The sequence below is a fragment of the Kockovaella imperatae genome, assembly GCF_002102565.1.
Source record: "Kockovaella imperatae strain NRRL Y-17943 chromosome Unknown BD324scaffold_3, whole genome shotgun sequence".
NCBI lineage: Eukaryota > Fungi > Basidiomycota > Tremellomycetes > Tremellales > Cuniculitremaceae > Kockovaella > Kockovaella imperatae.
In genome coordinates, this window is record NW_019028943.1 from 536,196 (window position 1) to 564,175 (window position 27,980).

Sequence of the window (27,980 nt, forward strand, 5' to 3'; positions counted from 1 at the left end):
ATTTGCAAAGTCGAGAGTGAAAAAATACTTCCGTCGGTCAACGTCTCTCAGCTTCCACCTCAACTCTCCCATCTCGTCTCTCTCATCGGACTTGACCTGATTTGGTTACATTGTCTATCTGACTTTGTACTTTGACTTCATCTCACTTCCATACACCACATCAAACCCGCAACAGACCTTCTTTACCACCTTCCGGTGAGTTCGTATTCCCTTCCTGCATCCCTCTTTGTCGGCTCTCTTGAAACACAGCCACTGACGTCTGGTTTCTGTGTCATCACTTCATGTGCTCCTCCACATCCACTCCGGTCACTCTACTCCTGATACCTAGTCTTCAACACTCTATCACTACCCATCATGGCTTTGAAGCGCATCAACAAGGTGAGTCTGATATCCGCACGATGATATGTGTACATCGTCGTCCAATCTCCATCCTAGCGTGGAAGGAAGTTTTTTCAGCCAGTGCTCACGCGACATTTCCGCATCTTCTTCTTCTCGTCAATTGCTCACAATTCTTTCAGGAGCTGATTGATCTCGGACGAGATCCGCCATCGTCATGCTCTGCTGGACCTATCGGAGACAATTTGTTCCAATGGCAAGCTACAATCATGGGACCGGTGAGTGGCAAGAAGCCTTCAAGCTTGGCGTCGATCCCGCCGTGAAGGGTTCCAGCATAACTGACTTATGTGTATAGAGTGACTCACCGTACTCTGGTGGTGTCTTCTTCTTGTGAGTGCATCTCACTACTCTATACCGATTTTGCTGACTGATCCAATAGGTCATTGACGTTCCCTACCGGTATGTCTCGGTTCCGACCCCGACACCGACGCGCTGGCATGCTGACCCGTTTTAGACTACCCATTCAAGCCGCCCAAGGTTTCCTTCACCACCAAAATCTACCACCCCAATATCAACGCGAACGGTTCTATCTGTCTCGACATTCTGCGAGATCAGTGGTCACCCGCTTTGACCATCTCAAAGGGTCAGTCCAGTGTCTAAGCGCTTACACGCGCACGCTGACATTCCCCAGTGCTTCTGTCCATATGCTCCATGTTGACAGACCCGAACCCTGATGATCCATTGGTACCGGAGATTGCGCATGTGAGTTGGTTATTGAACCATGTTTGGTCCCGCTGACCCCCTCTAGACGTACAAGACAGACAGGCCAAGGTACGAAGCTACAGCGAGGGAGTGGACGAGGAAGTGAGCATACCCATTCCGCGGCACGCATGGTTCATGCTGACGGTTCACAGGTATGCGACCTAGAATTGAAATTCACTCGTGGCCGCTTTCATACATTGCCTTTCATGTGTCATGACATCGTATCCTCTTACTGCTTCAGGGGTGTCCAATCATCATGCGTCGATTCATCCTCCTCTGTCAGTCCGATTGCATGGTTTCCTATTCGACCCTCCATTCGTTCAGTCAGAGGCAATTCAGCCCCGTTCCGCCTAACTTCGTATTCTCTCGAGTAAAAGAGGGTACAGATACAGAATCCGCGCCAGCTGTCATGTGAAATTCACGGCCAAGTCTGGCCGGTAAGATCTGCAAGCTGTGCGTTTGTGAGACGAGACTGTCGGGCTCATTTCCTTGAACACTCCGTGTTCGCCTCCGATCTACGAGTCGGACTAGACCTAAGGGTCGGAGTGTCTAGTGGAGATTCGTCGAGACCGGTCCCATCCCTTACTCAGACTTTCACTCGGACCCGAGATTCCCTCAGATAATAATTATCGAGAAAATCGCTCCGGACAGCGAGGAAGAACAAGGAAAGATCATCTTTGATCCTGCGCCAAGGGTTGACGGAGTAGACGTCTCAAGGGACCCCTTGACGGAGACTAGAGCGGCAGTATATCTGCTCAGTGGGAGAGAAAGGCGAGCTGCGGCGTGAGTCCGGCAGTGCTTCAAACCAAGGAGCAGTCTATCAGCCTTGTCTCGGCGGCCTGAGACATTTGCGTGTTGGACTGAGATGTAACGTGTGTCTGTCTAGGTCCATCAGCTGTGTACATAGGTCTACATCTACAAGTGGTCGGTTCTATCTAACCCCCTATAGCCCCGCCGGCGACTTGAACTCTGCACCTTCATTCTTCTCTGCATCCCTCCCTAACTTCTCATACGGCGGTGGTGCTTGCAAACGCCCGACGACAGTCAACTCATCGCTATCCCTGCCGCTATCGGTCCTTGCATCCATCCTCTCGTCCCATCTGTCTTGCGCCAGTAACGGGGTTTGAGGATGAACATCAGGCCATTGATCCCCGTTGAGACCTGAGCCTATGCCGCCAGAAGGATCCACAAGCTGCCACATTCCACCTTGGTCGACAATTTGACCGTGTTCATTCAATGTCACTCTTGCTGCTGAATCATCCGATCTCGCTCTGATCATTCTAGCTACGGACATGCGCCACGGTTTTCGTCCGGCAAAAACGTTGGAATTGACCAAGTGGAGTAGCCAGACGAGCCAGGCGCATGTGATCGAACAGGACGCGACGTTGAGTATTGTCACGCCGATGAAGGTCTTGCACACCGCAAGCGTTTTCGGGAGGTAGTCGACGGAGAATGCGGCATGACAAGAAGGACCAGCCAGAAGGGTGATGCCGATGCCCATGGTGACTGTCATTTCTGTCAGGTTTCCTCATTTCTGACTCGGCGGACCTCTTTGACTCACTCATTCCAAACGCCGCTTGGATCCCGAGGTAGGCCACCTCGATTCTCGCCGCATCGAGAGCGACACTCGAGGGCCGAATAGAGAGAAATAAGGCGATGGGGAAGTAGACGAACAGAATGATGGATGAAACGATTTGAGGCACCATCAGCGCGACTTCAGAAGTAGCTAAGAGAGTGACAATGAATGTGAGGAGGATGAGAACTAATTGAGAAGCCTATATGGGAAGCGGTCTCAGCAAGAAGCATCGAGCTCAAGGTGCAGTCGAGTCGCAAGTAACTCACCATGAGGATGTATCGAATGATCAGAGCATTCTTAGATGACCTGATGAGGTCTGAGAGGGTAGACTTGCCGCTCATCCTGACGGCCGAGCTGTGGACTGACCCTGGTAAAAGGTAGAAGATTATACAGAGTCGTCCGGTGTCCGGGTGGTTGGAATATTTTCAGTCTTCTGCTTGCTCGATGTCCAGCGCTATGAGAGGTTGACGCTTAACTTATCTCTGCACACCCTACTCAATGTCGCCTAGAGATCTGTGAGATCGTCAAGGAGGTCGAAATGAGCTCAACGTTGTTGTCGTTGCTCATCATTCAGCGCTTTCGGTTCAACCAACCCGCCAATCAGGGATCCAAACCACACCACAAACGCCTCTTCCGAGCCGTAAGAGGCACGAAACGAGTGTCATCTCCGCGTCAAGGGAGTTCAAGGCATGACTGTCGGACCTGCGTCTTCTCTGCTTCTGCGGAAGGCGTAGAAAGACAGACTCAGCGCCGCGGGAGTGAAGACTTTGCCCTATGAAAAGAACCGCGGATTTGTATTTTGGGACTCTTCGTCCATTTTTTTCCCCCTTCCCGCGCTGCTAAAGACGCGTAGCTTCAGAGTCATGGACTCATTGTTTACGAGCACTATCTCTTACGCTCTATCGATCTGAGACGACGACTGACAGGACATGGCAGCGGACCCATCCTTGCAGCCATCAATTTGAATGCGCTTGCGGGCCTGACTTGCTTAGCCCAGCCCGATCGTCTGACGCCAGCAAGCGGTTCAAATATAGCGACGCGACTGATTTTTCATGCCAGCGCCATCGACCGGAATTCCAGTTTTAACAGGTATCCGCTGAGGTAGATAGTGCATGTCAATAGGGTATTCAACATGGTATCGAATGCCTTTCAAAGCTGCTCATTATATACAAGGAAATAACGCGTGGGTGGTACGGTCAAGCTTCTTCATCATCGTCTCCCTATACATCACGCCTGACACCCAGCAAATCAAGAAAGGTGCTTGGCTTCGCTCAATGAGCGGTCAGCCGAGCCCGAGAACCATACACTCCCGGCTCCGCATTGACGTGAAGATCCTGAAGATCTTCAGCGCTCTTCTTGTCTTCCATTGTATCGTATGGGCCCTGAACGGCATCAGAAGCTATTCTTCAGCGTACCAGGCTTACCCTGTTCAGGCCTGGTCGCTCGTCCAGGGTGTAAGCGGGAGTGGATTGGACATACGTCTCAGTCTCTACATCGACCTGGAGTTGGGTCTTTTGAGTGGGTCGGTTGCTCATGGCAAAGACTTGCCCCTGCAATGCTTAATCAGCGGTGGGGGGATACGTGTCGCCACAGCGTCCCACTCACTCCGGTTCGGTCCTTGTCTCCTACCCATTGCTGCTGGAACGTGATTCGAGCGTTCAAGGCGTACATGAGACCAACAGCGTACAGCTTGGGCTGAATGCCCTGGAGAGTTGATCCGAAGAGAGAGCTAGGTGTCTGAACTGGGCAAGATTAAGCTTGGCGCCATCAACTTCTGCTCACCGAACTCGACCATGAAGGTGATGGCGATGATCGTGGGCGGGACTTGTGACTCTAGCGTCATTCGAATCAGACGCGTGATGACCTGGATTACTGATCAGCTTTGAGGTAACGAGGCAACAGCTACTGACTCTGTCGGTATGGGACCAGCCGGTTTTGGATCTCCACAGACCGAAGAGGATGGAGATGGTGATGATAATATCGGCCGACATGATGGAGGACAACCAGACTGAGAGATATGTTCAGAACGGAGAAGGATCCAGGACAGAATTACTCACTCAACTCCGGAACAGTGACACCATCAGCCTGGAAAAGACTCGCAAAGCTCGAGAAGAGGATCAAGACTGCGAGCGTGGCGCCGACTCTGGCGAATACGAGTTGGTAAGCTCATGAAGGGACACCACCCAAGACTATTGACTTACGAAGTCAAGATCAAGACGCCGCAGACCAAGGGGATGATCCACATTCGGTTGCAAAGTCGATAAGCTCTGTAAGCGAAGAAGGCCTGGACGACGGCCGAGTTGAGTGAGTCGAGGAAGGGGAACCAAGCGAGGTACCTGAGAACATCAGTGAGTTTGGTGTCTGACACTCGCATCCTTGACTCACTTGGTTTCGGCGAAAGGCGACCAGAGTCCCTAAGCGTTGATTGAGCCAATGATCACCAGATAATCAGAGGTCCTCACGAAGTTTTGCACAAAGAGGTACGAGATGAAGTACTGTGCTTCAAAGTGAGAAAGTGTTTTTGATTCTCAGGCTCGGCATTCTCACCCAGAGGTAGATTGTCACCACAAGATTGATGATGGCAGTGGTGATGACGACCGACTTGATCCACCAACTATCCCTTCGCTGGTATTTGAAGTACGAATAGACTGATCAAGCTTGGTCAGACTTCGTGTGGCTCACTTGACGGGATGAAAGACTTGCCTTGCATCGTCAAGACGCCACTGTGGTGAGTTTGAGATCAGCTCTGGCGATGCTTCTAGAAGTAGCTCACCAGAAGAACGAATCGACGCATACTTGAGCGAACATCTACAGGAATGGACGGTATCAAGCGATGCTGACGGAGACAAGGGAATCACTTACGCATCCTAGGGAGAATTTCTGAGAGGCATGTCAGCGACTGTGAAAGACGCCTACGAAGCAATCCAGTGAAGGACGAAGCATGACTCGCGGAAGTAAGGGCAGGATGGGTTGCGTCTGTGTGGGGACCCAAGGAGCTGGAAATGGACTATTACTCACTGCGCTGGGTGCGAAGACGGCAGCGATCTCCGCCTCGGTGGTAGGGATGGACATGCTTGCGCGGTAAGCGAGTTGTTGCTTTGCTCTGAACGGAGAAGATGACTCTGCTGGTGACACTGATAAAACCAGAGAAAAGATCGGATAGAAGGATCAAGAGATGGAATGTGGAATCTCAGAGAAGCTTGTGCTGAATTTGAGGAAACTCCCACTGCCCCCTTGGACTTCATCATTCCGGATCCCCAACAGCTCCTCGATCTGTCCGTCTCTCAGGGGGATCATTCATCAATCATACCGTATCTGACCATGTGCTTCTCGAGCTCCTTCCAGAGGGGAGCTAAACTCCTTGACCCCTGGCACACATTTCACATCCTAGTCTGAACCTTCCTTTCTCTACTGTCTTCAGCATCCGAGAGACCGAGACTCAGGTCATGAGAAGCAACGACATTGTCAAGCTGTCCCACTTTGACATGGTCAAGACACCGAGGGGATCTGAACACCCACCATTGCCATCCCAAAGGCAGTTCGTGGGATAGTCCTCTCTGTGTAGGGGCCTCCACGATGAGCCGATGCATGCTCTCGACGAAGGAATCCGTCGACTACTGTACCTCTTATCCTGGAGATTAAGGAACGGGCGACACTAGCTTTGAAGGCGGGAAAGAATCGAAAGGAGGGAAATTGACCCGAAGCTCACCGACCACTTGACGAGGTGGTGACAGTTGTCACTGGATCGATCGATGCATTTCCGCAGTATCGCTAGGCTATACGAGAGAGTGTCGAAAGAGCAGCAGCAGTCGGGAGGCAACGAGTCGCTTTGGGCCCAGGTCCGTCGTCGTCGTTAAGATGGCAGCGTGGCGCTCTAGTTTTCGAAATCAGTCCGCGCAAGCCAACCATCTGACCTGCCTTTTCCCAAACGTCCCTTTCGATCCTGAGACGATCCCGCCGGCATCTACGGTCAGCAGGCCTCTGCGTAAAGAAAATGGGGATTCATCCCGCGGGACGCTAGGATATCTCGGCCTGCTTTTTCTGACGAAGAGCTGCTTCGAGACTGTGGTCTCTTTTGTGCGCAACCTGGACGAATGGGTCTCGCAACAGATATCGTGTTCTGAGAAGAGTCCCCTTAGCAGTCTGACGTTCAGTCACATGTGTCATGTATAACATTTGTGCACAGCAAGAGGTGTCGTTATGTACAAGTGAAGGGCAAGACAAAATTCAAACAAGGTGGACAAGGATAAAGGTGAAGATATGTAGACTTTCCTGAGGTGAACCAGTCGTACACGCCTCGTCGCTCATGCGATGTGTGTAGGGTCAGGACTCGTCAATCTTGCCGTACTATCGTAAGGGAGAGGGCGATGAACGTCATCGAAATCCGACAGTGAGCCAGTCTTCTTGTCGCTAGGTTGGTCGTACTGCAATCAAAGAGGGTCAGCAGAACCTCACACTAGCGGAGCCTAGCCGACTTACATTGATGTACGTCTCAGTCTCGACGGCGACTTCGAGATGATTCGTTGTTTGTCGCTGGGACATGCCAAACACCTGAGGTGGCTGAAGAAGAAAGTGTGTCTGTCAGCGAAAGTGGGAACGTGTCTCTCCTGAGATCGGACTAGGCTCACTGCGCCGGTCAATGTCTTGGCATCTGAAGTCATGGAGATTCTGGCGTTGAGCGAGAACATGAGGCCAACGGTGTAGGCTTTGCATTGAAGTGCTTGGAAGACGGCTCCAAGGAGTGACGAAGGTTGAATGACTGGAAAGCGATGAGCGTAGTGTAGAGTGGCATGTCAGGCGGAGACTTGGCTCACCCCACTCAACGACATAGGCGATGGAAAGGAAGGTAGGTGGAAGTTGAGCTTCGAATGTGAGTCTGATTAAGCGAGTCACGAGCTGAAGCCATGAGCTATAGCACACGGTAGAGGACAGCTCACTCTGTCGGTATGCGCCCATCTTTTGTACATATATACGTCAGCAGATAGCTCAGAATGCAAGATCTTGAGCATGCTCACCCTGATTTCGACTTGAGCAGCCCGTACAAGATACAAACAGCGATCAAGACGTCCGCAGCAGTTGTCGTGGCTGTCCAAGCTGTATTCGCGTCAACCTGGCGTTCGTTGAGGCAGTATCGGCGAACTTACTAATCAAGGTCGGTCCCGATTTGTCTGCACCCAGTAGACTAGGCTGAGAACCAAACACGACTGTGAGAGCGATGGCTGCACCGAATGCGGCGAGGATGAGGCTCTGTGCGTTTGGATGAGCTTTGACGTGGAAGTAGAAAGTTTGCACGAAGCGTACCTCGGCGATGACCAAGACAAACCAGTTTCGCCTAGTCAGAAGGAATGCGCGATAGGCGAAAAAGCTCTGGACAACAGAGACGCATAGGACTGAAGAGATGGAGGGAGAGAGCGATGAGTAATCACGAGGTCTTGGTCCGATCGCGAGGCGGCTCACCGTCGAATGTGGGCATCTTGGCGAGCCATCTGGCCAGAAATGATCAGCTTGGACAATCCTGAGAGACATCGCCCAGCTTACTGAACCTCCAGCCAGGGACTGAGTCGGGGTCAACATGGGATCTTTGAGCGATATACTCAAAACTCACAGCCACTCTCCAAAGTAGGTGACGAACAGGTAGGAGATGTAAGACCCTGTGTCATGTAAGCGGCGCAACTTGATCCCCTTTGGTGTGCATAGTCACCTACAGTAGTAGCATGTTACGAGAATGTTCATGAGGAATGTCCAACCAACGACGCATCTAGTCCATAGCTTGTCGTTCTTCTGGTACCTGCCCCGAGTCGTGAGCGGGTTATTGATATCCTGACTGGGGAGCACTCACGCAAAGTATTGGTGAACCTGCATGACCAGGATACCACTAGATTCCGCATGTCAACGGGAGGGAAAATTGCCAAAGCAGCTTGGACTCACCCTAAGAAGGTGTCTAGAACGAGAGATGCAAATTGACATCCTGTCGCATGTGATGAGCCGAGCCACTGGCACTTAAGGCGAGATGAGACACGTACCAAGCATGAAATTCTGACGCCGGGGAGATCAACGCTTTGCCTTCACAAGTCTGAACTCACAGCTTGTGGAGCAAAGAGGGCTGCAGCTTGAGTTTCGTTGAACCCTCCGATCTCTGTTGGCATCGTGGTGGAGAAAGAGTGCTGCAGGGAACTGAGGGAGGGCACAGAGGAAAGGAGTGTCAAAAGAAAGTAGATCCGTGGGTAGATGTGGTGTGAAAGAACTGGGCAGCGAAGCAGGCTGCACAGTCAAGAATATGTGATGAGGATGGGACGAGGACGGCTCAAGACTGACTTGAGGGTGAGCTTGAGCGTTCAGGAGGAGATGGAGGAATACGATCAGCTGATCACGGGAGAGGAAAAGATGGTCAGACACTGGACCTAAGATCAAAGTACAAGCTAGAGTCCTCCACTGTCTTGATATATCTTCCATCTCCACCTTCACATGTGCCCGCTTCCAATATCTGCTCCTATCTCTTGGCTACCCGTGAGTCAGGTCATCAGCTAATTCAACATCACAAACTTAATCCCGCATCGTTCCTTCCCTTAGACGGACCAGATTGGAAGAGATCTCTAGTCAGGGGCGCGGAGTGACAAAGGGAAGACGTTCAGGCCAGAGGTCAGGATAAGTGAGCAAAGATCCATGCTGGGATTAGACCAACACAGACCACCCAAAGGGATTCAAAGCAAAGGTATGCTGAAGATAGCATCTCGGCGTTTGCAGGATCAGAGGTGAACAAATATCCACATCAGTCGAGGTGCAACATCCAATCATGAGCACGCATCAGTTTTGGTCAGCTGATCCGCTCCCCAGTCTTGCGTACATAATGTCTTCATACCGACTGAGACTCCAAGAAATTGATAGTCACGTTGAAGAGTTTGGGGTCAAGCCGTACCGACATTTCGCTCAGAAACGAATTAAGAACTATTTTCACATCTTTTTCAGTACGTTCACACTAGTGTCAGACGTGAAAAAATTGAATCTGTCAATACCTCGTCACCATGGTCACCATGAATGCGCAAGGCTCGGAGGCGAAATGGTCATGGCATCACTGCCCAAAGACACCTCGTTCAACCAAAGCAAAGAACAGCTCCACCAATGTTCCAGCCAAGAGACCCATACCAGAGTAGACTCCAAATTTCGTCAATACTGCGTAAGGGTGAAAAGGTCAGCAAGTGTACCTCGCTTGGAACTGGGCCTGGAATCCTGGTCGGATGCACATTCAGGTCCCAAGGAGTGGCTTGAAAGGCGTATGTTGCCGTCCTGAGAGACACTTCCCGATGGCCGAGGTGCTCACTCACCCTCTGCGTCGTAGTGTGCCCTTTCCAAGCGACTCTTCCGTTTCCGCTTCGAGATCCAAACGTCGGGCGTCAGACTTCCGACGCTCGAAGCGGAATCTCCACTGCCAGATCGCTTGACACCATTAACATTCTTGCCACGGTGATGCAGGCTGTTGAGAGGCACTTGGAGATTGTTGGAGCCTCGTCGTCCAGTGATAGGCGAGACGGTACCACTGGATAGAGGCGTGTTGTCTGGCGAGTCGAATGCGGGACTGCGATGAAGGTTGACGAAGGAAGGGATGGGTCTGAGGGGGGACGATGGGACTTCATGATAGTCTCTGAAGCCTGGTCAACAGAGTCCGAAAAGCACGGTCACTTAGCACCTACGTCGCAGCAGTATAGAACCGCCGGGTGGGCAGGGTAAAGTCGAACGCGTTGGAAAAGAATCGGAAGATTGGAGGGAGGATCGTCAGAAGGATCGACTTCATGACGATACGCCATGCGAACATGAGACCGATACCTGAGACGAGTCCTATCAGATTTTTCCAATGTCATAAATTGACCCACTCACCAACGGTGATCCGCATCACTGATATAACGCCCTGTTCCAGAGGCGAATAGGTTGTGATATCTCTGATTGGCAACCCGGGCATTTTCCAGGCTCCAAGTGAGACGCCAAGGATGACTGAGATGATAGCGATCGAGTCTTCGAAACATGGGCAATCTTCGACCGGTTCAGGGTGGACGTGAATGAGAAAGAGGGAGAGAGGGATGAGAAACATGGGGACTGTGCCTGTTCTCAGCACGCAAAAATCTCGCGCCGCTGGGAAATGCGGCTCTTACCTGATGAGGATCCCGTGCTGAGCCACGCCTCGTAGTGGTCCCCTGCCAGGAGCCATCCTGCCCAACAGCCTATTCCAAGGACGATACCTCCGAGAATATCGGCTTCGGTGGGTCAGATAGGACACTAAGATCGTGCCCGCCAAACTCACATAATGAATGCATGCCTGTGTAGACTCGTCCGCCAACGATACTGCAGGCATACAGCGCCAGAACTGAGGGCTATATGAGTTGACAGCTAAGAGTATAAGACTCATGGTCACTCACAACACCAGCTGCCCAACACTGCCGGCATTCCGAGCCATGATCTGGATTGATAGATCCACTGTCCAAGTAAGAGAGCGGTACTGACGGAATTCGTGGAGTGTGACGAGGGGAACCCTGAGATACCTCAGCATTGATCCAAGGACCTACGACCCGCAATCTCCGCCAACGTACCGTACTCATGGGCATGAGTACTCATGCCTAAATCAAATATCAGCAATTTGTGGACAAGGGGCTATCGACTGGGACCCACTGATTCGGATTACTGGAGGACTGTATGGTCGAGGCGAACAAACTAGATCTTTGGCAACGGAGGAAAAGTAGATGCCCAGACCGACGACGTGAAGGAGGCTTTGGGACACTATCAGCCCAATGGTCTACATCATCCATTTATAAAAGCGACTCACTCTCTGCCCATTCGCGGCTGTCCAAAGAAAAACAGCATGGGCAGACCCGTCATGAAGAACGTGTGCGCTATAGCGAGTCAGCCACGCGTGTCTAGCTGTAGGCCTTAGCTTCGCCCACTCACTCCCAAACAATGCACTCCAGTAGAAATACTTGTCTCTCTTCTCTGTCCTGACTCTCTTCTGCCAATCCGGCATCCATTTTTGCTCCTCCCTCAGCTGCTTGACCAGATGTCTCCTGATCCACCCTCTCCATTTTGGTAGCAATCGTTCATACACTTCATCGGGTTGACATCCAGGCTCGCGTTCAACCTTTAGTTCTGGAGACGTTGGGGAATGTTGGAAGACCGCTGTGGGGGATGCCGTGTCTGCTTCCGGGGGTAGATCCTCAATCTCCAGTGACATGGACAGCTTGGACCGAGTCGCGACCATTGCGAGATAAATGTGAGGATTCCAAGTCGAATCCAGTCTCACGGTCCCAGCGTCTCCATCGAGTTAGAAGCGCTCAACAGTACGCCTTGACACGGGGATCAAGGTGTTTGGCTTCCCGTGCGCTGGAAGTGATACGTGTCCGAGCGTGGAAGGGTCGGAGCTGGCGATGCAGCGCTGATCTAGCACAATACGTTCCGTCAGACTGACAATAACCCAGCGAGGCCTCTTCAGGGTATCCAGAATGCGAGTGCACAAGGTGTGAAGATACGAGCGAAAATGATCCTCCTGACACTTTGTTTTCGGTTTGCCCGAAGATCCCCGCAATCAAAATTGACCGTCGGACATCTGGTCGATATTTGATCCTTCTCCAGCCGTTGAGCATCTCCATCAGACAGTATCACTATGGACGCTGCTCAAGCTGCGATTGCCGAGGCGGCAGGGACTATTGGATCGAGATTCGAATCGCAGAAGACTGTCGACGAAGCTAGAGAGCGGAAGGATAGAGAATGGAAGGATGCTTACGCAAAGTGAGTCGGTGCGAGGTCGACAGAGGCCAAGAGACAAAGAGGACAGGGGTATAGAGAGCCTCTATGGCGATATGAGGCTCATATCCGCCTGGTCTACTTATCCGAGTCAGAACCGTGCTGATAGCTATCTTCAGAATCGGCCAAGAGCCTCCACCCAAATCAGAAGAACCAGTTCATGATGGTAGAACGCTGTACGAGGTGAGTCATTGTCCCTGTCCTTGCACAGATCAAGCAAACGAACGGCGCTGAATGAAGACTTTCAGAGACTCCAAATCAATAAAGTGAGCTGCCGAGTCCCGCCAACGATAGCATCACAGACTATCGTACAGTCAGCTGTGACTGCTTAAAGCCCCCCACCCCCCGGGTCTCACCGGCGCTGATGATCCTTTGCAACCGTTTTAGGAAGCGAAGAATCAAGAATGGGACGCCAAGATGAAGTTATCAAACCAGTACAGAGGTCTCGATACGGAAGAACAAAAGTTTCTATCTGATAAAGCGGCAGAGAGGAGAGCAGAGGAGAAGAAGAGACAGGACGCAGAGAACGCCGAAGTTATGGAGTACCGAGAGTGAGTCTTCTTCCTTCTTTGCCCTCTGTATCTTCTTTGATCTCTTCTTCTTTTCGCTCTCTCGTCTCGTCTCGTCTCAAACCCTTTGAATCCATTCGCTGACGCTTGCACCTCCTCCTCGCTTGTTCCAGACGCCTGGCAGCTCGTAACGCCACAGAATTATCAGCTCCGGAGTACCAACCTCAACCATCGTCGTCCAAATCCAGTAGCTCAAACCCTCGTATACCACCGAAACCAGCCAAGAAGGATGTGAAAAGTCTCATGAAGGGCGTCGTCGTAAAGAAGAAGCCAAAAGTCGTATCAACTACAAAGGCCGGGGACAAGCCGTCCGAGGAAAAGAGTCAAGAGAGCGCTGGTGTAGAGCCGGCTGCGTGGTTGGACGGTACGAAAGGAAAACGGAAAGTCGAGAGCGAGGAGGCGAGCGATCACGACCCGGGCAAAAAGACAAAGGTGTAGATGACCCCAGGCATGGAAGACCTTTTCTACCTTTTCTCAGTTGTAAAATGTCAAGATCTGCCCTTTGCAACATGCACAGTTTCATTCATGTCCATGACTTTTTCACAATCTTCTTCTTCCTTCGAAATCCCTATGGACATAGTTTTTGGAGACCAGCTACAGACCGGAAGTGTCTATCAACATGGGGTGTATGGATGCTTTCATCGATTCAGATCGGCAGAAGGGGGCGAGGGGTAAATGATTCTAGTAACAAACGCAGAGGGTCAAGACAGTCCTAGTCAAAGTCGTGAGACCCTTATTGATCGTCGGGCACTCGTTCCGCCGCCACATTCCAGATCTGAGATCATCAGCACATGGACTGTCGCCCTTTTACTCAAAGACTCACCCCATCGGCGTAGTCTTGAACGGATCGGTCCGAGCTAAAGTCTCCCATAGAGAAGGAGGTGATGATTGACTTCTTGGTCCACTCGTCTTGATCAGAGCCCCAAAGCTCGTCCACCAAACGCTGAGCTTCGAGGTAAGAGCCAAAGTCGTTGGAAACAAGGTAGTAGTCATGGTCGTAAACCTGAGAAGGGTGTCAGTCAGCCAACTACCTAGCCTCGAAATGGTCGACTCGCCGTCTTGAGCAGTGCCTCGTAAATTTGGCCCTCGCCGAAGGCTCCAGACTCGATGAACTTGAAGACCTCGTACAGTTCAGGCGATCGTTGCTCGAGAGAAGTCGGGTTGTAGCTGTTGTTGTATCGGACGTCTTGAACTTGTTCAGCGAGGTGACCAAACATGAAGCATTGGTCTTCTCCACTGTCCTCGGCGATTTCTACAAAAGTATCAGCAAAATCCATCTTAGAGAGTCTCTGCTCACCAATGTTTGCACCGTCGACAGTACCAAGAAGCAAAGCACCGCTAAGAACGAAAGTCAGCATCTAAACGCTGCGCCATTCCAAGATGACCCACTTGAGGGCGAGTTTCATGTTACTCTGGGCAGATCAGCAAGGTCAATCACGATGGGCTCACCGTTCCGGACGCCTCAGTACCTGCGGTACTGATCTGCACACTGATATCGGCTGCAGGAATGAGTACCTCGGCGATGGAAACACTACGAGAATTAGCCGACCTGACCATCCAGTAGACGAACCTGTAGTCTGGGATGAAGCAGACTCGGAGCAAGTCTCCGACGGCAGGATCGTTGTTCTATGAAATCGTCAAGGAGGCCTAATCCACCACGAGTCGCTACCTACCACAACTTTTGCGACGTTGTTAATGAGACGAATAACGAGCTTGGCAATGTAGTATCCTGATGCGTCAGCATCCCCAGCCGATCGTTTGACTCACCTGGCGCAGCTTTTCCAGCAAAGATAAAGGTCCACGGTTGGATCTTCTTCCTCTCCTCTGGAGAAGCCTTCTTGATGCGGAGATACCGAGCAATGATTCCAAAGACGTTGAGGGTTTGTCGTTTGTACTAGAACGGGATCAGCTTCTCCTACCGAGACAACCATCATAATTCACCTCGTGCAATCGCTTGATTTGGGCCGCAAAGATACTGTTGACGTTGATTGAGACTCCCAGCTCTTTCTCGAGAACCTCTGCCAATCGAGCCTTGTTTTCCTGCTTGATCGATCTGAACGCCTCTCGGAATTTGGGATTATCAGCCATGGGAATGAGCTTGGAAAGCTGCTTGCTCTCCACGAGCCAGTGGTCGCTTCCGAGAGTGTGGGTTGCCAAAGCGGCCAAAGAGGGGTTGCACTGCAGGAGCCATCGTCGAGGCGTAATACCATTGGTGACGTTGGTGAAAAAGTCGCGGCCCTTGAACTCGACAAAGTCGCGGAAGATGGTAGACTGCAAGAGTTGACTGTGCAACTCGGCGACTCCATTGACTTTGAAAGATCCGACAATAGCGAGGTACGCCATTCGCACGTATTTGGGAGTTCCTTCTTCGATGATGGACATTCGTCGCAGTCGGTCCATATCTCCGGGCCATCGCTTGGCGACTTGACCCATGAACTCGTAGTTGATCTTGTAGATAAGTTGCAGGTGTCGGGGCAACAAGTTTTCGAACAGAGAAAGTTCCCACTTTTCGAGAGCTTCGGGCAGGACAGTGTGATTGGTGTACGCAAACACTTTGGTGACAATCTTCCACGCCTGGCTGTAAGGAATGTCTTCCTCGTCAATCAGAATTCGCATCAATTCAGGAATGGCCAAGGTGGGGTGCGTGTCGTTCATCTGGATACAGACGTAGTCGGGAAGCTCGCTCCATGGTCTATCGAGCTTGGAGAATCGTCGGAGGATGTCCTGAAGCGAAGCACTGGTCCAGAGCGCCTGTTGCTTGAGTCGAAGCAATTTACCCTGATACATGTTGTCGTTGGGGTACAGAACTTGGGTAATGTTGCCTACGTCACTACTGGCGGCGACACTGGCTTCGTAGTTTCCGGCGTTGAAGGAGTTGAGATCGAAACCGGCCTGAGGAACAGCTTTCCAGAGACGGATGTTGGCGCAATTCTTAGTTCCATAACCTGGAATGGGGGTATCGTATGCCACGGCGAGACATTCTTGACCACCCGACCAGATGGCTCGGTCCGAGTTTGCAACATTCTCGACGTGACCGTAGAATCGAATAGGGTAAGTGACATCGAGTCGGGGAATCTCCCAGGGCTAGAACGGTCAGCCTTGAGAACAGAAAGACTCGCGTACCGATTCTCGATCTAGCCATGGGTCGGGAGCTTCGAGCTGTTCTCCCGAGTTGGAGAGCAGCTGCTTGAAAATACCGTACTGGTATCGAAGACCATAACCCCATCCGGGAAGGTTGAGCGTGGCCATGGAGTCGATCTGGATGGGTGTCAGCTTATTCGTCATGCGGAGATGATACAGGGAGCTCACATAGCATGCGGCCAATCGTCCGAGACCTCCGTTTCCGAGACCAGCGTCTCTCTCCTCATCGATGAGATCCTCAAAGTTGAAACCGAGCTTTCGAGTGGCATCTTCGTAGGTGTTCTTCATTCCCAAATTGAGGACGGCATTGTCAAGCGAACGACCGAGTAACCACTCGATGGAGAGGTAGTAAATTCGCTTGGGGGCCCGAGCAGTGTGGTAGCTGACATAACGATCAGCAAGGATTTGTGAGCATGGTCTGATCTCACCCAGTAGTCTCGTTCCATCGCTTCAGCAGCTGGTCTCGAACGGACAAGGCGGTAGCCTGATACGCAGCGAGCTAATAGGCGTCAGGGAGGGAACTTCTATAGCTGAGCATACCGTGTCGACGTTGATGGCCTGTCTCGCGAGCGTAGTAGTGACGTGCCTGACAATGCTGTTCGCTACATCTTGTGTGTTCTCCGGGTCTACTTCTTCAGCCTGCATGGCCGTCTGCCAGGTGGTCTTGTCACCGATTGGCCAATCCTCATCGGAGACCTTGTGCGCAGTAGAGGGGAAGTAGGATCCTGAACCGGACATACCGCATCAGATGTGCTATCTGTAGCATCGCCATCATCATCATCACTCACCCGTCAAGCTTCGCTGATGACTCGGTCGCTCCTTTCGAGGGGTGTGAACGGGGATACCAATCTGAGAGATATCGACATCGCGCGTGGGACCTGATGCTTGTCCATGACCAGCCGAGATAGAACTTCGTCGAGACAAGGTAGGCTGGTGCAAAGAAGGTGTTCGATGACCAGGTGGAACGGCTGTCAGGTCGTCATCAGCATACGGACCACAAACGGGATGACAGGCGAAGCCGAGGTAGATCGCTTCAACATACCGTTTGGAAGCTTCTCCAAGTTGTCCTTGGTGAGAGCGCTCATGGTAGTGGATGACCTTGGCGGCGCTGGTATGCAGCTACCTAGTCAACCAGCTACTCTGTGTCCTTGGACCTGAGCTCGATATACACGAGCAGATGTCAATGACAGAAAAGAGAGAGAGAGAGAAGAAGAAGAAGAGGGACGGAGATGGGGAAGAGAAACACGTTCACACGCGCGGAATAGTCTGCAATTCAATTTACGTCACCTGCCCAAGCTGGGGTGCGGGGTCACCACACAAGAATGTGGCAGGACCAATGCGGGACCAACTTGGAGGCTTATCGGGGCTGCTCTGGTCGGCGAGCATGGCCTGCACCGACCAAATAGATGGACTCGACTCAGGTGGGCTCGTGAGGAGCATGCAGAATTGACAGGTATGCAAGGTAACAAGACTTGGAGCGCTGACCGGCCCGATGCCGAGCCGCGTCACAACAATCGCCCAACCTTGTCTCGTAACAGCTGAAGGTAGTCTAGTCCAGAAGCTCTTCGCGTCTTCCACCAAGATACCAGTGTACCCATCCACCAGCGTCGCCAGCCAGACCGCTCCCCGGAGGCGCTATACACTGCAATACCTATACCAAGGACAAGCACACCCGCTGCGAGGGCGGTGCCAAGGCCGAGAGGTGAGCGTCTCCGTGGCGGCAAAAGTGGCTGCTCCTCATCGGGTTCTGTTGCCCCTGGCAGGACGACCTGACTTTCGACCCAGGTCTGGGCAACGGACAAGTCCAACTCATCGGTACCTTCGATCGCATACGTTCTGACGACACTTTGCGGACCCATAATCTCGTGACCACGGATCTTGGGACCGTCCCAGGGGTATCGAGCGAGCAGGTCGTCCGTCATGTCGAAGATACGGCTCAAAGGTATAGGATCGTAGGGATTCGCTTCCTCATGGAGCATATCTAGGCCAGCTTTTTCTGCCTCACCTTTGACGGGAGGATTCGGATGCTCCAGTGTGTCGGGGTATAGCGGTGGAAGGCGGGCGAACAAAGGATGGAGTAGAGAGGGATCTTCTAAGCCCTCCGCGCCCAATTTCTCAGCCAGGGCAAACATTTGCTTCTTCTTGGCCATGAGAATCTGTCATGGTGAGCGAAGAGTATCACAAAACTGAGGAGACCCACAGCGACAGCAAGGTAGATGGCAGATATGGGATTCCTGGCCAACAAGAAATCGAACATTCTTTGAACAGGCTCTAGGGTATCAATATCGTGTGAAAACAGACACAGGATCCAGGAGAGCGCAAAGAATGGTAAAGTGGGTACGGGGGATATAGTGGCGGAGAAATGGTCGAGCTCTGGGTCAGCGACCCTTAAGACTCTTTTCAAAATCCTGGGATAGGAATGAGCGCCAGGCGTACGACTGTCACTAACTTGAGCAGACCCATCATGGGATCCAATCCCTTCCCCATGGCATCTCTCACACGGCACACGCTGATGACCTCTGCGCACTGAAGGAGGACCTGCCATCCCGGCAGGGAAGTGACATATCGTTCGGTCTCCCGTCCACCTAAAGGTCGTGGGCTGTTTGATCTCGACTGGTCGGTCGAACGTGGTGCGTCCCACAGTTGTCCGTCCTGGAGGTGACGCGCAGGCGAAGCATTCCGACTATTTGTTCTGCTCGTATCGCGTGACTGTGCCCGGCTGCGGGCTGAGGTCGACCTGCCACGAGGGTGAGGCCCAGGTGGAAGTGGGATGAAGGTAAGGTACAGAGTAGACATGATATCGTGAAAGCCCTGTCGGTAATCAGTCGCCAAGTCCAGCAGCTTAAACTGACCTGGAAATAGCTCAATGAGGGATACTTCCGAATCACGTGGATGATGAGGTCGTGCAGCTCGGCTTGCATGGTCAATTTACTCTCTTTAGGAATGCCTTACACCCATCAGTGACGCAACTTAGTTTGTCCGACATACCTCTCGGATACGTGACAAAGGACCTCTTAGTGTCCAAGTCCACTTGATTCTCGTCCGGATGAATAGGCGTTTCACATCTTTCTGAGGCATCAGGCTCCTTGGAACGAGGTCGAGAGGGTCCTGCGACTTCATCCTCGCTGAGTGGCCTGGAATCGAAGTGTTTCTCGGTATGAAGTAGTTTTGGCCTAAAAGGCTTCAGCTATACATCCTGCATGGACTCAGCCCTGACTCGCCAGACTTTCTGTCTCATGTCTTGGGACCCAAATCCGCCCGGAAGCGCCGATAGACGCCTGAGCCCCGCTAGGTCGTTGTCCTCCAACGCCTGCTGGACGAGCTTGTCGCGTTTGCCGATCCATTGAGGTTGAGCGGGCTCAGAGCGTCTCTTCACGTCCATATTGCCAGTGATGGCTCACTCTTCTCTCCAAAGCTTCTCTGTGACTTTTGAAGATTCTCTCTACAGCCCTGTGACCTCAGCTTTAAGCCGGTTCAGTGAATGAACGAAGCTTGGAATGTCAAGCCAGTGTCAATCTCCAAAATGACGTTTTAAATGGTCAACCGACACCCGGAAATATCATCGCCCCCCTGCCGAAAGACACGAGGGAGTCTCGGACTGCGTGAAACAGTTTGTCGACCTCTACAGCATTTGACTTGATCTCAAGCAGGTTCCGAAGCGGATCAGGCGCTCAAATAGTACCATGTTCAACGCGCCTAGAAGAGGAGCGGGCAATCTGTCCAGCTCGGCCTTCGTCTCGTCGAATACTCAATCCGAATCATTCGATCCTCTGGCGTCATCTATGCCCACTTCGACGAGTTTTGGCGAGGTAGATCCTTGGTCCTCCATTCCTGCCTCTGCTCAAGGCACACCACAACGAATAGGAAGGGATGATGATCAGCTAAACGCTGAGGAGGTATCCGGTCTCATGGCGAAAGTCGAGGGAGTGTCGGCTCGAGAGGGACTCAATGCGTTTCTCCGTGAGTGACATCGCCCGGGGGATCTTTGCAAAGCGGCTCAAACCAGTCGCGCAGATGACCCACCGCCTGTATATGTGACATTGCTGGACTCTATCATCCCCAACGCAGCTTCCAGTATCCCATTATCATCCGTACATCGACTGCTCGCCTCTTCCAGGCTTCCCGCATCCACCATAGAAAAGATCATCGCTTTGACGTCCCGCGAATCATCCGCATTATCCAGACCCGAATTCTTTTGTGCCCTTGCTCTTGTCGCTTTAGCTCAATCATCTCCTTCATCCCCAGTCTCCATCGAACAGTTGTCATCGTCTCTGCCGAATCTGCCTCTGCCCAGCCTCAGTCCTGCGTCGCCTCCGATCACCAGAGGATACAGCGTCCAGCCAGACAGCGGGTGGGATAGCGTGGAAAGAGACAACCCACCGCAGGTCAATGGATCTGATGGAAATCTGCCTCAGTCCGGTGGTCTAGACTTGGAAGCAGAACGAGGGTACTGGAAGCGATTAGAAAAGATCGAGGTCGGCCTGATAGCGGAGAAGGAAGGATGGTTCCTTCAAAAATACCGTGTAGAATCGGATGTGAGTGGTCGATGACCTGCAGTCTAGAGCTTTCTCTGACCCGTTCGACCCCAGAGACGCTCCACTGAGCCAGTCTCCCGCCGTTACTCAGACTTCGTCTGGCTGCTCGATTGTCTCATCAAGCGATATCCATTCCGCTTATTACCCGCACTGCCACCGAAGAAGATTGGACCCGACGCACACTTTCTCGAACAACGACGCAAAGCTTTGCAGAGGTTTTTAAATATGCTGGTCAATCATCCCGTGACTCGTGATGATGGCGCTCTCAACGTCTTCCTCACCGAGGGGGCTTTTGAAGCCTGGCGAAAACGAACCAAAGTCTCGACCGACGAGGAATCCGCTTCGAAAAGATTGAATCCGGCTCAAGAGATGGGAATCCCCTCAGATCTCGAGCAGCGGCTATCGCGTCTGAGAGACAACTTGCCTACACTGCTCAACTCATACCAAAAGCTAGTGACGATCGCCGAGAGATCACTGGCTAGGTTACAATCTGCTAATGCAGATGCCAGTCGGATCGCGCTGAGTCTCGGCACTGTCGCCGAGTCTCTCCCACGTTGTTGCTATAAAGACGACGAGAGAGGCTGTACTCTCTGTGCAGGAGTTGGTAGAGGTCTGAGCAACGTCGGGGAAAGCTGGACTAAATTGGCAGAAGAGGGGGACAAGAGGGTGAGCGTGACACTTTCCCGATTTGGCGCTGAGTTCGGACGAGGCATCATCGATTGTCATGGGGAATATTGAAGCGCTCAAAACGCAAAGAGATCTCTATCTTGCGTTCCGTGACCTCTTTGGGAGGTACGACAGTGAGTGTTAGCGCAGCCTGGGGGGGCACTGAGCTGATCCTGTGGCCCTCAGAGCTGTCCAAAGACTCGGTAGACTCGCTGGGGAAGAAGATCGAGACTCGTCAAACAAAAATGGATTCCACAAGAAAGGCTCAAAAGCCTGGCTGGGAAGGCGAAGTGGAGAAACTCGTTGCTGGTGAGTTTATCCACGCTTCCGCATCAAGGCTGGCCTGATAGGCCTCACAGCCACTGACAACGACAACACCACCATCCGTAACCTACTTGCGAGACGAGTTTTCATCCGTGCCTGCATGTGGCACGAGATGTCGCTCGTCTTCCATTCTCGCCAAGCCGCTCAGACTACTCTTGGATGGAGACTATTTGCCCAAGAAGAATCCACAGCTAGCCATGTGATCGCAGAAGTCTGGGACGAGATGGCAGAGCGTCTGAAGAGCATGCCTATAGAGTGAGAGACAAGTTGGACTCCAGGCGCTGTGCCTCTTGTGTGATTTGTTCATTCTGTTGTTCGCAGCCAGTCGCTATGCCTTCCTCGGGTGGATCGTTCCCATCAATTTGTATTCGATGCATTCACAAAAGCGTATGATCGATCATGCAAGCTTTTTGAAGAGCTTGGGGGCGGCACAAGCCTACGACATGAGCAATGTCCGGGTTTGATGGCCATGACTTACGTCGACACAGTGCATCATGTGGAACATTTCATCCACGCAGTCCTCGCCTTGCCATCCCTTGCCAGCTTCGACCTTCTCTTGACAAGCTTGGAAGTGGTGGGCATATTTGGCGCATTCGTTGGCCTCGCAGCCTTCCCTGATAGCGGGAGCAATCTATAAGACAAAGATCAGCAGGATCCTTTCGATATGATCGACGGTACTCACGTCCTCAGGCTCTTCTTCTTCCTCCTCCTCTTCCTCCTCGTCCTCTCCAGCCGCTTCTGCGCCATCCTCCTCGCCGTCATCCTTGCCGTCCTTATCGCCGTCATCCGCCTCAGCATGAGCTCTGAACCATCGTCAGCTTCGATCCGGTTGATACCCAAGCCCAAATCGAGCGATATGAAAACGGAATGGGTGACTGTGAAATCCATCTTCGGATCTTTCAAATACTCACGTTGGGAGGACGAAAGACATGAAGGAAGAGAACAGGGAGGACGAGGCTACCTCTGGCTTTTGATCAGTCACCTCGTTCGCCATGGCGGATTAAGGAATCGAGTTGCGATCGAGGACAAAGAATGGAGAGTGCTCTCGATGATTGGACAGATGGACTGGGGCTTGCTTCGAGGGGGAGAGATTCGGAGTTGAGGGGTTTTTATTGACGTGGCTTTTTTCAAAAAGTGTGAAGCTGAAAAGACCGCCGAGCGTCATATCTGTAACGTGCCGCATACCTGGATGCGACTTGTAGCAAGACCAGTCGTGAAACAATGACCACGGAGACGATGTACGCAGTGGCGGATTGTGAGTATCTCTTCCATGGCTATCGCATTCTGTTCTGGCTTGAGCAAAGCGCACATAGTCTCATTTGTTATTATCAGTCTGTCTCATTCCAGTTGGCCTCGGAAGAACGTCTGTCGGTCCAGAGATCGCAGAAGTGCAAAGAGTACTTGCAGCCAGCGGACTAGAATACAAGCTGCATGGGTATGGAACGAACATTGAGGGACCTTGGGATCAAGTGATGAAAGTGATCGGAGATTGTCACGCAGCAGTTCACAAAATGGGTGCTAAGAGGATAGCAGTGAGCAGAGCCAGGCGCCTGTGTAGACTTGTCTGACACCACCGATAGACGGACATCCGCATAGGCACGAGGACAGATCGAGACATCACATCTGGAGGCAACGCTGCCAAGGTGACGAGGGTCGAGAATATCCTTGCTGGCAAGGAGTAGAGGAGACGAGTTGAACGAAGAAGGAGTAGTGATGTCACAATGTGTCTTTGGTCCATTTCCCCTGTATTCTCCATCTCTCCTACGTCTACACCTTACACCACACTGCTCGCCAATCGTCGATGCTCAGATTTACCGCCCTCGCTGTTCCGATCCGTCCTTTCGGCCGGGGAGCATCAGTATCACCGTTATGATGCCCTTTGACAGACACCATCAACAAAATCCCTCAGCAACAATATCGCAGAAACATCGATCATCATTTCAGAGGCAGTGCCAAGCCACAACACTTCACAGACACATGCACATGCTCACACCAATGCGTGACTTTCCCCCCACCGTCCAACTGGAGCTTGTCTGCTTTTCGGCCACTTTGTTTCTGCTCACAATATAATGAACCGACAATTGCCGCCCAAAAAAAAAAACACTGCCACCGCCACCACCACTTGCTGAACATTGCCTAGGTCCCCGGGGATCCAGCCAAGCCTGGGGTCTATTGGTAAGAAGCTGCTTCGAGTCATCCATGAGGCCTTTGAGAAGACTGAAACAGCGGGGCAAACTGAAAGATACCATCTGCCAAAATATAAAGGGGTTCCGTTGATTTCTCATGAAACTTCACCCAAGCTCCTCCCAAGTCCTGACCTGATCTGATCACCTTCACCGACCACCATCCCCTCTCTACCTTCACACATGTCAAACATGACTCTCCTCGCAAACGCCATCCTCGGTCTCATGGCTGCAGGTGCTGCATCGGCAGCTGCTGTGAGTACACATGCTGAGCATATTCTGGCTGCCACCTGACGTTGGCGCAGACCCCGACCCATTTCAAGCCCACTTTGACAGACACATTTATCTATGATCTCGACAATGTCCCCATCCCCGCTCCCGTCGTTACCAGCAAGTATGGAGTAAAGGTCAACGCGCACGTGTACGTCGTAGATGGACAGGAACATACCGCTCAGCAGATGTGAGTCATGTTTATTATCTTTACGCTGATCATCTCCAGTGCCAATTACCACGCCAACGGCAAAAAGGTCATCTGTTATTTTAGTGCTGGCTCGTGGGAACCGGAGCGACCTGATGCACTCAATCTTTCTCCCGAGTGCTACTGTGGTAAAGGCGTATCCTACAACAAGCGTACTGGAGAATGTACCGGCAAGAATGCCAACCAAAACAAGCTCGACGGATGGGATGAATGGTATCTCGACCTTCACAACCCGTCCTGTATCTCTCAAGTCAAGGCATGGCAGAACAAGCGAATCCAGTCGTTTATTGCGAAGGGCTGTGATGGTATCGATCCAGACAATGTGGACGAGGTGAGTTTGGCTGCTATGATATGTGAATCGACGCTCACCCTGTGCAGTTCGCCAACACACAAGCTTTCGGTGTCACTGCCCAGGACGAAGTCAACTATCTCATGTGGCTCTCCCAAACTGCGAAGAAGGGCAACCTCGCAATCGATCTCAAAAACGCGCCGAGTCTCCTGGTCGATGATAACGGAAATCCAACTCAGTGGCAGAAACAGTTGATCGAGGCCTTCGACTTCAGCGTCATTGAGCAATGTGTAAGTCTGATGAAATCTTCGAGGACTTTTCGCTGATGTCTGTACTAGCACGAAGGGGACAATTGCGATCAATTCGATGCCTTCCTCGCCGCTGGTAAACCTCAAATTCAGGTCGAATATAATGGAGACGGTTACGAGATGACCAAGTGTCCTTCACTTGAAGATGGCCAACACTTGTTGGTGTACAATACGCCAGATCTCGATTCGACTTTGATCTCTCTTGAGTGCTCTGACTAGAGTTGAGCTACTGCAGCGCCCGCGCTGAACGACGTCCGCGTTGTGATATGGTCTTCATGCAGAACACACCCATTAGCTCGATTGAGCTCGTAGACGCTTTCCCATAGTAACATTGTATGCGCTTCATCCATGTATGGTTATCATGTATGTGTTGGCAGTAGACGAAATCGAAGACGTGGCAAGCGGATGCAGCGGGCAAAGCCGATGTGCCGCACAGACTTTCGCGTTTTGCCACGGGGGAATCGAAATTGACAAGCGAGCCAAGCTCGTCCGTCAAAATGTCCACGGTTCGGTTGCAAAAAGGAAGAGCTTTGTATAGTCTAGCAATCCCCGTGAGGACTCTAGACTTTGCCAAATATGTAGCGAGTGAACCCTACGAATAGAGCACAAGACTAGGCTCTCCCTTAGGACATATGGGTCGCCGTGCTATGAGCGAGAGCCAGGCCTGACGGGTGGCAGAGTGAGGGCCACACAATCCGTCCAAACAAGGTAAGTATGAAAAGAAGCCGGTGCGGATCACGGAACTATAACCTGATTACAGATTTTCGCCGCCGAAGATCTGGCTGCGTTCCGCCCCCAAGCCCTTCAAAATCCCTACTCCGGATCAAAGATCGACGTCTGATCCCGGGCCCTGGATGTCACCAGGTCCCGCCCTCCAAAGTCCCCTTCTCCTCCACTCCAGCTCTTCTCCCCCTTGCATATCGCGCGTGACATGTGCTAGACCCGCTTGCCCAAGAGCGTCCCGCCGTTCAAACTCCATATCGTCATCTCCGCCCTCGATGTCCCTGACTCGCTTGGCTCTGACTTCCTCTTCGCACTTCTCCAGGCCCTCAGCTAGTCTCCTATCCGACTCCAGGAACCGTTTACGATGCTTCAGGTAGATGCCATATATACGGCTTGCGAGACGGACGGATTCAGAGTGTGCGATACGTCTATCGTTCTGAGTGAGAGGGTCCAACGTCGGAGGGGTATGTCCAAGCCAGAACCTATACTGCGTGTCAGCTCCCCTCTGAAGGAAGAGTCCGGATAGATATCGATCCCAAGCCGCGTGTACAACCTCGTCTTCTCTCGGTTTCCGCCTCAAGGCCTTCGCCTTTGCTTGCTGTCTCTGCTCGCGAAAGAAGGGGCATTGTCGGAAGATGTGGTCCAAGTCTTGCCATACGTCACCACAAAGCCAGCAGGTCGCGTCTGTTACTACCTTGTTCCTCTTGTCAATCGTCGCAACGTTGGCGAGGCCAGTCCGGACCAGGTATTGAACTTTGAGCGTGAACTGAGCCGGCGTGCGATGGTAGTCATAGAACGCGACCGCAGTATCCCGTTCGGCACCATCGGTCAGGCGCATATACATGTTGTCGGAGACCCAAGTCATTTGATGACGAATGAGGCGTTGATCGAACATGTTGAGTATGCTTCATTGGCAAAGGCAGACTATGACCCGGAGTACAGACTACCCTAGGTCTTAGGTTCCAACCTCCGAGGGTCGGGACCTCGTCACCCGTTTACTAATCAAACTAGTATTCTGAAGCCACCAATCGATCCGCCACATTCTCTTCGTTCAAACGATCACACTCTCTAAGCCGTAGCTGCTTCCACCGCAGAGGGAAACGAAATGAATTGCCGTTTTTAGGGCCGGTGCATGGATGATCTCCTCCTCACGTTTCCTCTTGCGACCACGAAGGGCTGTCAATGATTCTGCCTGTTTGACAAGCCTCTGTTCGAGTCGTCGGACTTTGCCTTCCTGGCCCATCTCCATTGCCTCCTCGATCTGATCTTCCAACAGCTCCATCTTCTCCTCAGTAGCTTGGATCTGATCCTCACAACGTTCCACATTCTGATCTGCACGATCAACAGCCCTCTGAGCCCTGTTCTTCTTCTCCATCGTCTGTGTGGATTCAGAATTAGCGAGCATCATCAGGGCCATGTTTTGATCGTTCCGAAGTTCCCGTTCAGCGTTGAGCCGTGTCTGGGTGGCCATGCTCTCTTGGAGGGTCTCCAGAGTGCGACTGACATGATCGGCGGCACCCGTGATCTTAGTGTCGCGTCCCGCTGCTGCGTCGACTGCCGTATCGGACCTCCTCTGCTTGAGCTCTTCGTACCTTGCCAGGCTGTTGAGTCCTCGGCGGTTAATCTCGGTGAGGAGTTCGTAAGGCTTGTTGGTAAAGGATCGATGGTCAAGCAGTGCTTTGATGAGGCGTCGCGAGGAAGGGGTCATCGTGAACACTTTGTTGAGGACCAGTTGATCGTCTGCATAGAAGAAATGCTGATTGTAGGGGTATGAGTCAGGAGAGGGAGGGGGGGGGGGGGGCATGAGGGGGTCTTCTGCACGCTCCATCGCATCGGACTTGAGTTCGTCGTAGATGGTCTCATATAGCAGATCGCGTACGAGGAACATCTCACTCTTGATGGTATCGGATTCCACTCCAGCGATGTCGGTAACGCGAATGGTGCCGCATCGAGTTGGTTGGATGTAGTTGGTTGGCAGTTGAAGCTTCACATTGTACGAGCCTGTAGGAGTAGTGAGCACCCAATGGCCTGCAGAAGGCACCTGTATTTTGGATACCGAGGAGGGGAGGGCGAAGCGGACACTCTTGCTGTTACGATCCCCACCGGATGAGGCGACGATCCGGCCGGTGATTGTAGCGATCTTGAGATGTTGTCTTTCGAAGAGCTTGGTAATCCAGCCGTCGATACCGTGGGCTTTTGGATCAAGTTCATCCTTGCCACCAGCAAGCTCGAAGTTGAGAAAGACGGTTGTGGAACGATCTACGATGCCACCGCTGGGGTAGGCTTCGATGCCGATGAGATTAAGAA

At 52.1% G+C, this 27,980-nt stretch overlaps 13 protein-coding genes across 13 annotated transcripts; 5 read left to right on the top strand and 8 right to left on the bottom strand.

The window, feature by feature from the left end:
• Positions 1–63: 63 nt before the first annotated feature.
• BD324DRAFT_618285 (ubiquitin-conjugating enzyme/RWD-like protein) lies at positions 64–1,407 on the top strand. Its single transcript, XM_022015009.1, has 8 exons — positions 64–378; positions 519–614; positions 692–726; positions 776–795; positions 851–979; positions 1,028–1,098; positions 1,145–1,200; positions 1,251–1,407. Exons 1-8 carry the CDS (start codon positions 355–357, stop codon positions 1,261–1,263), a joined length of 444 nt encoding a protein of 147 aa, XP_021872895.1. The 5' UTR covers positions 64–354; the 3' UTR covers positions 1,264–1,407.
• Positions 1,408–1,971: 564 nt separating this feature from the next.
• On the bottom strand, positions 1,972–3,443 carry BD324DRAFT_618286 (hypothetical protein). Its single transcript, XM_022015010.1, has 3 exons — positions 2,941–3,443; positions 2,660–2,873; positions 1,972–2,604 (listed from the first exon to the last, which is right to left on the bottom strand). The coding sequence occupies exons 1-3, from the start codon at positions 3,013–3,015 to the stop codon at positions 2,042–2,044; spliced, it is 852 nt and encodes a 283-aa protein (XP_021872896.1). The 5' UTR covers positions 3,016–3,443; the 3' UTR covers positions 1,972–2,041.
• Positions 3,444–3,768: 325 nt separating this feature from the next.
• Positions 3,769–5,746, bottom strand: BD324DRAFT_679539 (hypothetical protein; the record flags this gene model as incomplete). Its single annotated transcript, XM_022019044.1, has 14 exons — positions 3,769–4,056; positions 4,099–4,224; positions 4,280–4,416; positions 4,457–4,538; positions 4,585–4,682; positions 4,732–4,817; positions 4,876–5,010; positions 5,060–5,088; positions 5,137–5,169; positions 5,222–5,322; positions 5,357–5,397; positions 5,448–5,482; positions 5,537–5,554; positions 5,693–5,746. The coding sequence occupies 14 exons, from the start codon at positions 5,744–5,746 to the stop codon at positions 3,946–3,948; spliced, it is 1,086 nt and encodes a 361-aa protein (XP_021872897.1). The 3' UTR covers positions 3,769–3,945.
• A 1,073-nt stretch (positions 5,747–6,819) lies between these two features.
• On the bottom strand, positions 6,820–9,106 carry BD324DRAFT_618300 (hypothetical protein). Its single transcript, XM_022015011.1, has 16 exons — positions 8,758–9,106; positions 8,698–8,710; positions 8,603–8,642; positions 8,514–8,549; positions 8,380–8,462; positions 8,280–8,325; positions 8,213–8,230; positions 8,132–8,160; positions 7,976–8,064; positions 7,819–7,921; positions 7,690–7,768; positions 7,612–7,630; positions 7,489–7,570; positions 7,303–7,433; positions 7,154–7,234; positions 6,820–7,098 (listed from the first exon to the last, which is right to left on the bottom strand). Exons 1-16 carry the CDS (start codon positions 8,818–8,820, stop codon positions 6,979–6,981), a joined length of 1,032 nt encoding a protein of 343 aa, XP_021872898.1. The 5' UTR covers positions 8,821–9,106; the 3' UTR covers positions 6,820–6,978.
• A 400-nt stretch (positions 9,107–9,506) lies between these two features.
• Positions 9,507–12,179, bottom strand: BD324DRAFT_618312 (phosphatidic acid phosphatase type 2/haloperoxidase). Its single transcript, XM_022015012.1, has 11 exons — positions 11,609–12,179; positions 11,487–11,553; positions 11,333–11,430; positions 11,254–11,280; positions 11,083–11,196; positions 10,968–11,030; positions 10,819–10,920; positions 10,547–10,762; positions 10,363–10,495; positions 9,997–10,313; positions 9,507–9,844 (listed from the first exon to the last, which is right to left on the bottom strand). The coding sequence occupies exons 1-11, from the start codon at positions 11,913–11,915 to the stop codon at positions 9,744–9,746; spliced, it is 1,545 nt and encodes a 514-aa protein (XP_021872899.1). The 5' UTR covers positions 11,916–12,179; the 3' UTR covers positions 9,507–9,743.
• Positions 12,088–13,554, top strand: BD324DRAFT_618315 (N-terminal domain of NEFA-interacting nuclear protein NIP30-domain-containing protein). The gene is made up of 6 exons (XM_022015013.1): positions 12,088–12,171; positions 12,230–12,442; positions 12,577–12,640; positions 12,706–12,723; positions 12,845–13,008; positions 13,140–13,554. Exons 2-6 carry the CDS (start codon positions 12,318–12,320, stop codon positions 13,462–13,464), a joined length of 696 nt encoding a protein of 231 aa, XP_021872900.1. The 5' UTR covers positions 12,088–12,171; positions 12,230–12,317; the 3' UTR covers positions 13,465–13,554.
• BD324DRAFT_644771 (carbohydrate phosphorylase-domain-containing protein) lies at positions 13,532–17,571 on the bottom strand. The gene is made up of 16 exons (XM_022017600.1): positions 17,210–17,571; positions 16,956–17,135; positions 16,708–16,892; positions 16,596–16,666; positions 16,336–16,549; positions 16,150–16,284; positions 14,968–16,110; positions 14,794–14,920; positions 14,700–14,755; positions 14,597–14,652; positions 14,476–14,557; positions 14,416–14,438; positions 14,324–14,364; positions 14,082–14,278; positions 13,850–14,029; positions 13,532–13,801 (listed from the first exon to the last, which is right to left on the bottom strand). The coding sequence occupies exons 1-16, from the start codon at positions 17,250–17,252 to the stop codon at positions 13,760–13,762; spliced, it is 2,775 nt and encodes a 924-aa protein (XP_021872901.1). The 5' UTR covers positions 17,253–17,571; the 3' UTR covers positions 13,532–13,759.
• Positions 17,572–17,583: 12 nt separating this feature from the next.
• BD324DRAFT_618319 (hypothetical protein) lies at positions 17,584–19,690 on the bottom strand. Its single transcript, XM_022015014.1, has 6 exons — positions 19,389–19,690; positions 19,156–19,340; positions 19,020–19,114; positions 18,617–18,978; positions 18,368–18,575; positions 17,584–18,323 (listed from the first exon to the last, which is right to left on the bottom strand). The coding sequence occupies exons 1-6, from the start codon at positions 19,547–19,549 to the stop codon at positions 17,673–17,675; spliced, it is 1,662 nt and encodes a 553-aa protein (XP_021872902.1). The 5' UTR covers positions 19,550–19,690; the 3' UTR covers positions 17,584–17,672.
• Positions 19,691–19,850: 160 nt separating this feature from the next.
• On the top strand, positions 19,851–21,951 carry BD324DRAFT_576638 (hypothetical protein; the record flags this gene model as incomplete). Its single annotated transcript, XM_022013202.1, has 6 exons — positions 19,851–20,127; positions 20,182–20,702; positions 20,757–21,374; positions 21,412–21,502; positions 21,555–21,677; positions 21,728–21,951. 6 exons carry the CDS (start codon positions 19,851–19,853, stop codon positions 21,949–21,951), a joined length of 1,854 nt encoding a protein of 617 aa, XP_021872903.1.
• Positions 21,952–22,020: 69 nt separating this feature from the next.
• On the bottom strand, positions 22,021–22,850 carry BD324DRAFT_306173 (ubiquinol-cytochrome C reductase hinge domain-containing protein). Its single transcript, XM_022012445.1, has 5 exons — positions 22,604–22,850; positions 22,449–22,495; positions 22,375–22,385; positions 22,171–22,323; positions 22,021–22,128 (listed from the first exon to the last, which is right to left on the bottom strand). Exons 1-5 carry the CDS (start codon positions 22,684–22,686, stop codon positions 22,090–22,092), a joined length of 333 nt encoding a protein of 110 aa, XP_021872904.1. The 5' UTR covers positions 22,687–22,850; the 3' UTR covers positions 22,021–22,089.
• A 19-nt stretch (positions 22,851–22,869) lies between these two features.
• On the top strand, positions 22,870–23,374 carry BD324DRAFT_598335 (YkoF-like protein; the record flags this gene model as incomplete). The annotated part of the gene is made up of 3 exons (XM_022013887.1): positions 22,870–22,947; positions 23,025–23,224; positions 23,273–23,374. The coding sequence occupies exons 1-3, from the start codon at positions 22,914–22,916 to the stop codon at positions 23,372–23,374; spliced, it is 336 nt and encodes a 111-aa protein (XP_021872905.1). The 5' UTR covers positions 22,870–22,913.
• Positions 23,375–23,910: 536 nt separating this feature from the next.
• Positions 23,911–25,487, top strand: BD324DRAFT_305971 (glycoside hydrolase superfamily). The gene is made up of 5 exons (XM_022012443.1): positions 23,911–24,130; positions 24,181–24,335; positions 24,375–24,684; positions 24,732–24,932; positions 24,981–25,487. Exons 1-5 carry the CDS (start codon positions 24,059–24,061, stop codon positions 25,167–25,169), a joined length of 927 nt encoding a protein of 308 aa, XP_021872906.1. The 5' UTR covers positions 23,911–24,058; the 3' UTR covers positions 25,170–25,487.
• Positions 25,488–25,765: 278 nt separating this feature from the next.
• BD324DRAFT_306077 (hypothetical protein) lies at positions 25,766–27,803 on the bottom strand. The gene is made up of 3 exons (XM_022012444.1): positions 27,730–27,803; positions 26,826–27,674; positions 25,766–26,155 (listed from the first exon to the last, which is right to left on the bottom strand). Exons 2-3 carry the CDS (start codon positions 27,559–27,561, stop codon positions 26,043–26,045), a joined length of 849 nt encoding a protein of 282 aa, XP_021872907.1. The 5' UTR covers positions 27,562–27,674; positions 27,730–27,803; the 3' UTR covers positions 25,766–26,042.
• Positions 27,804–27,980: the final 177 nt, after the last annotated feature.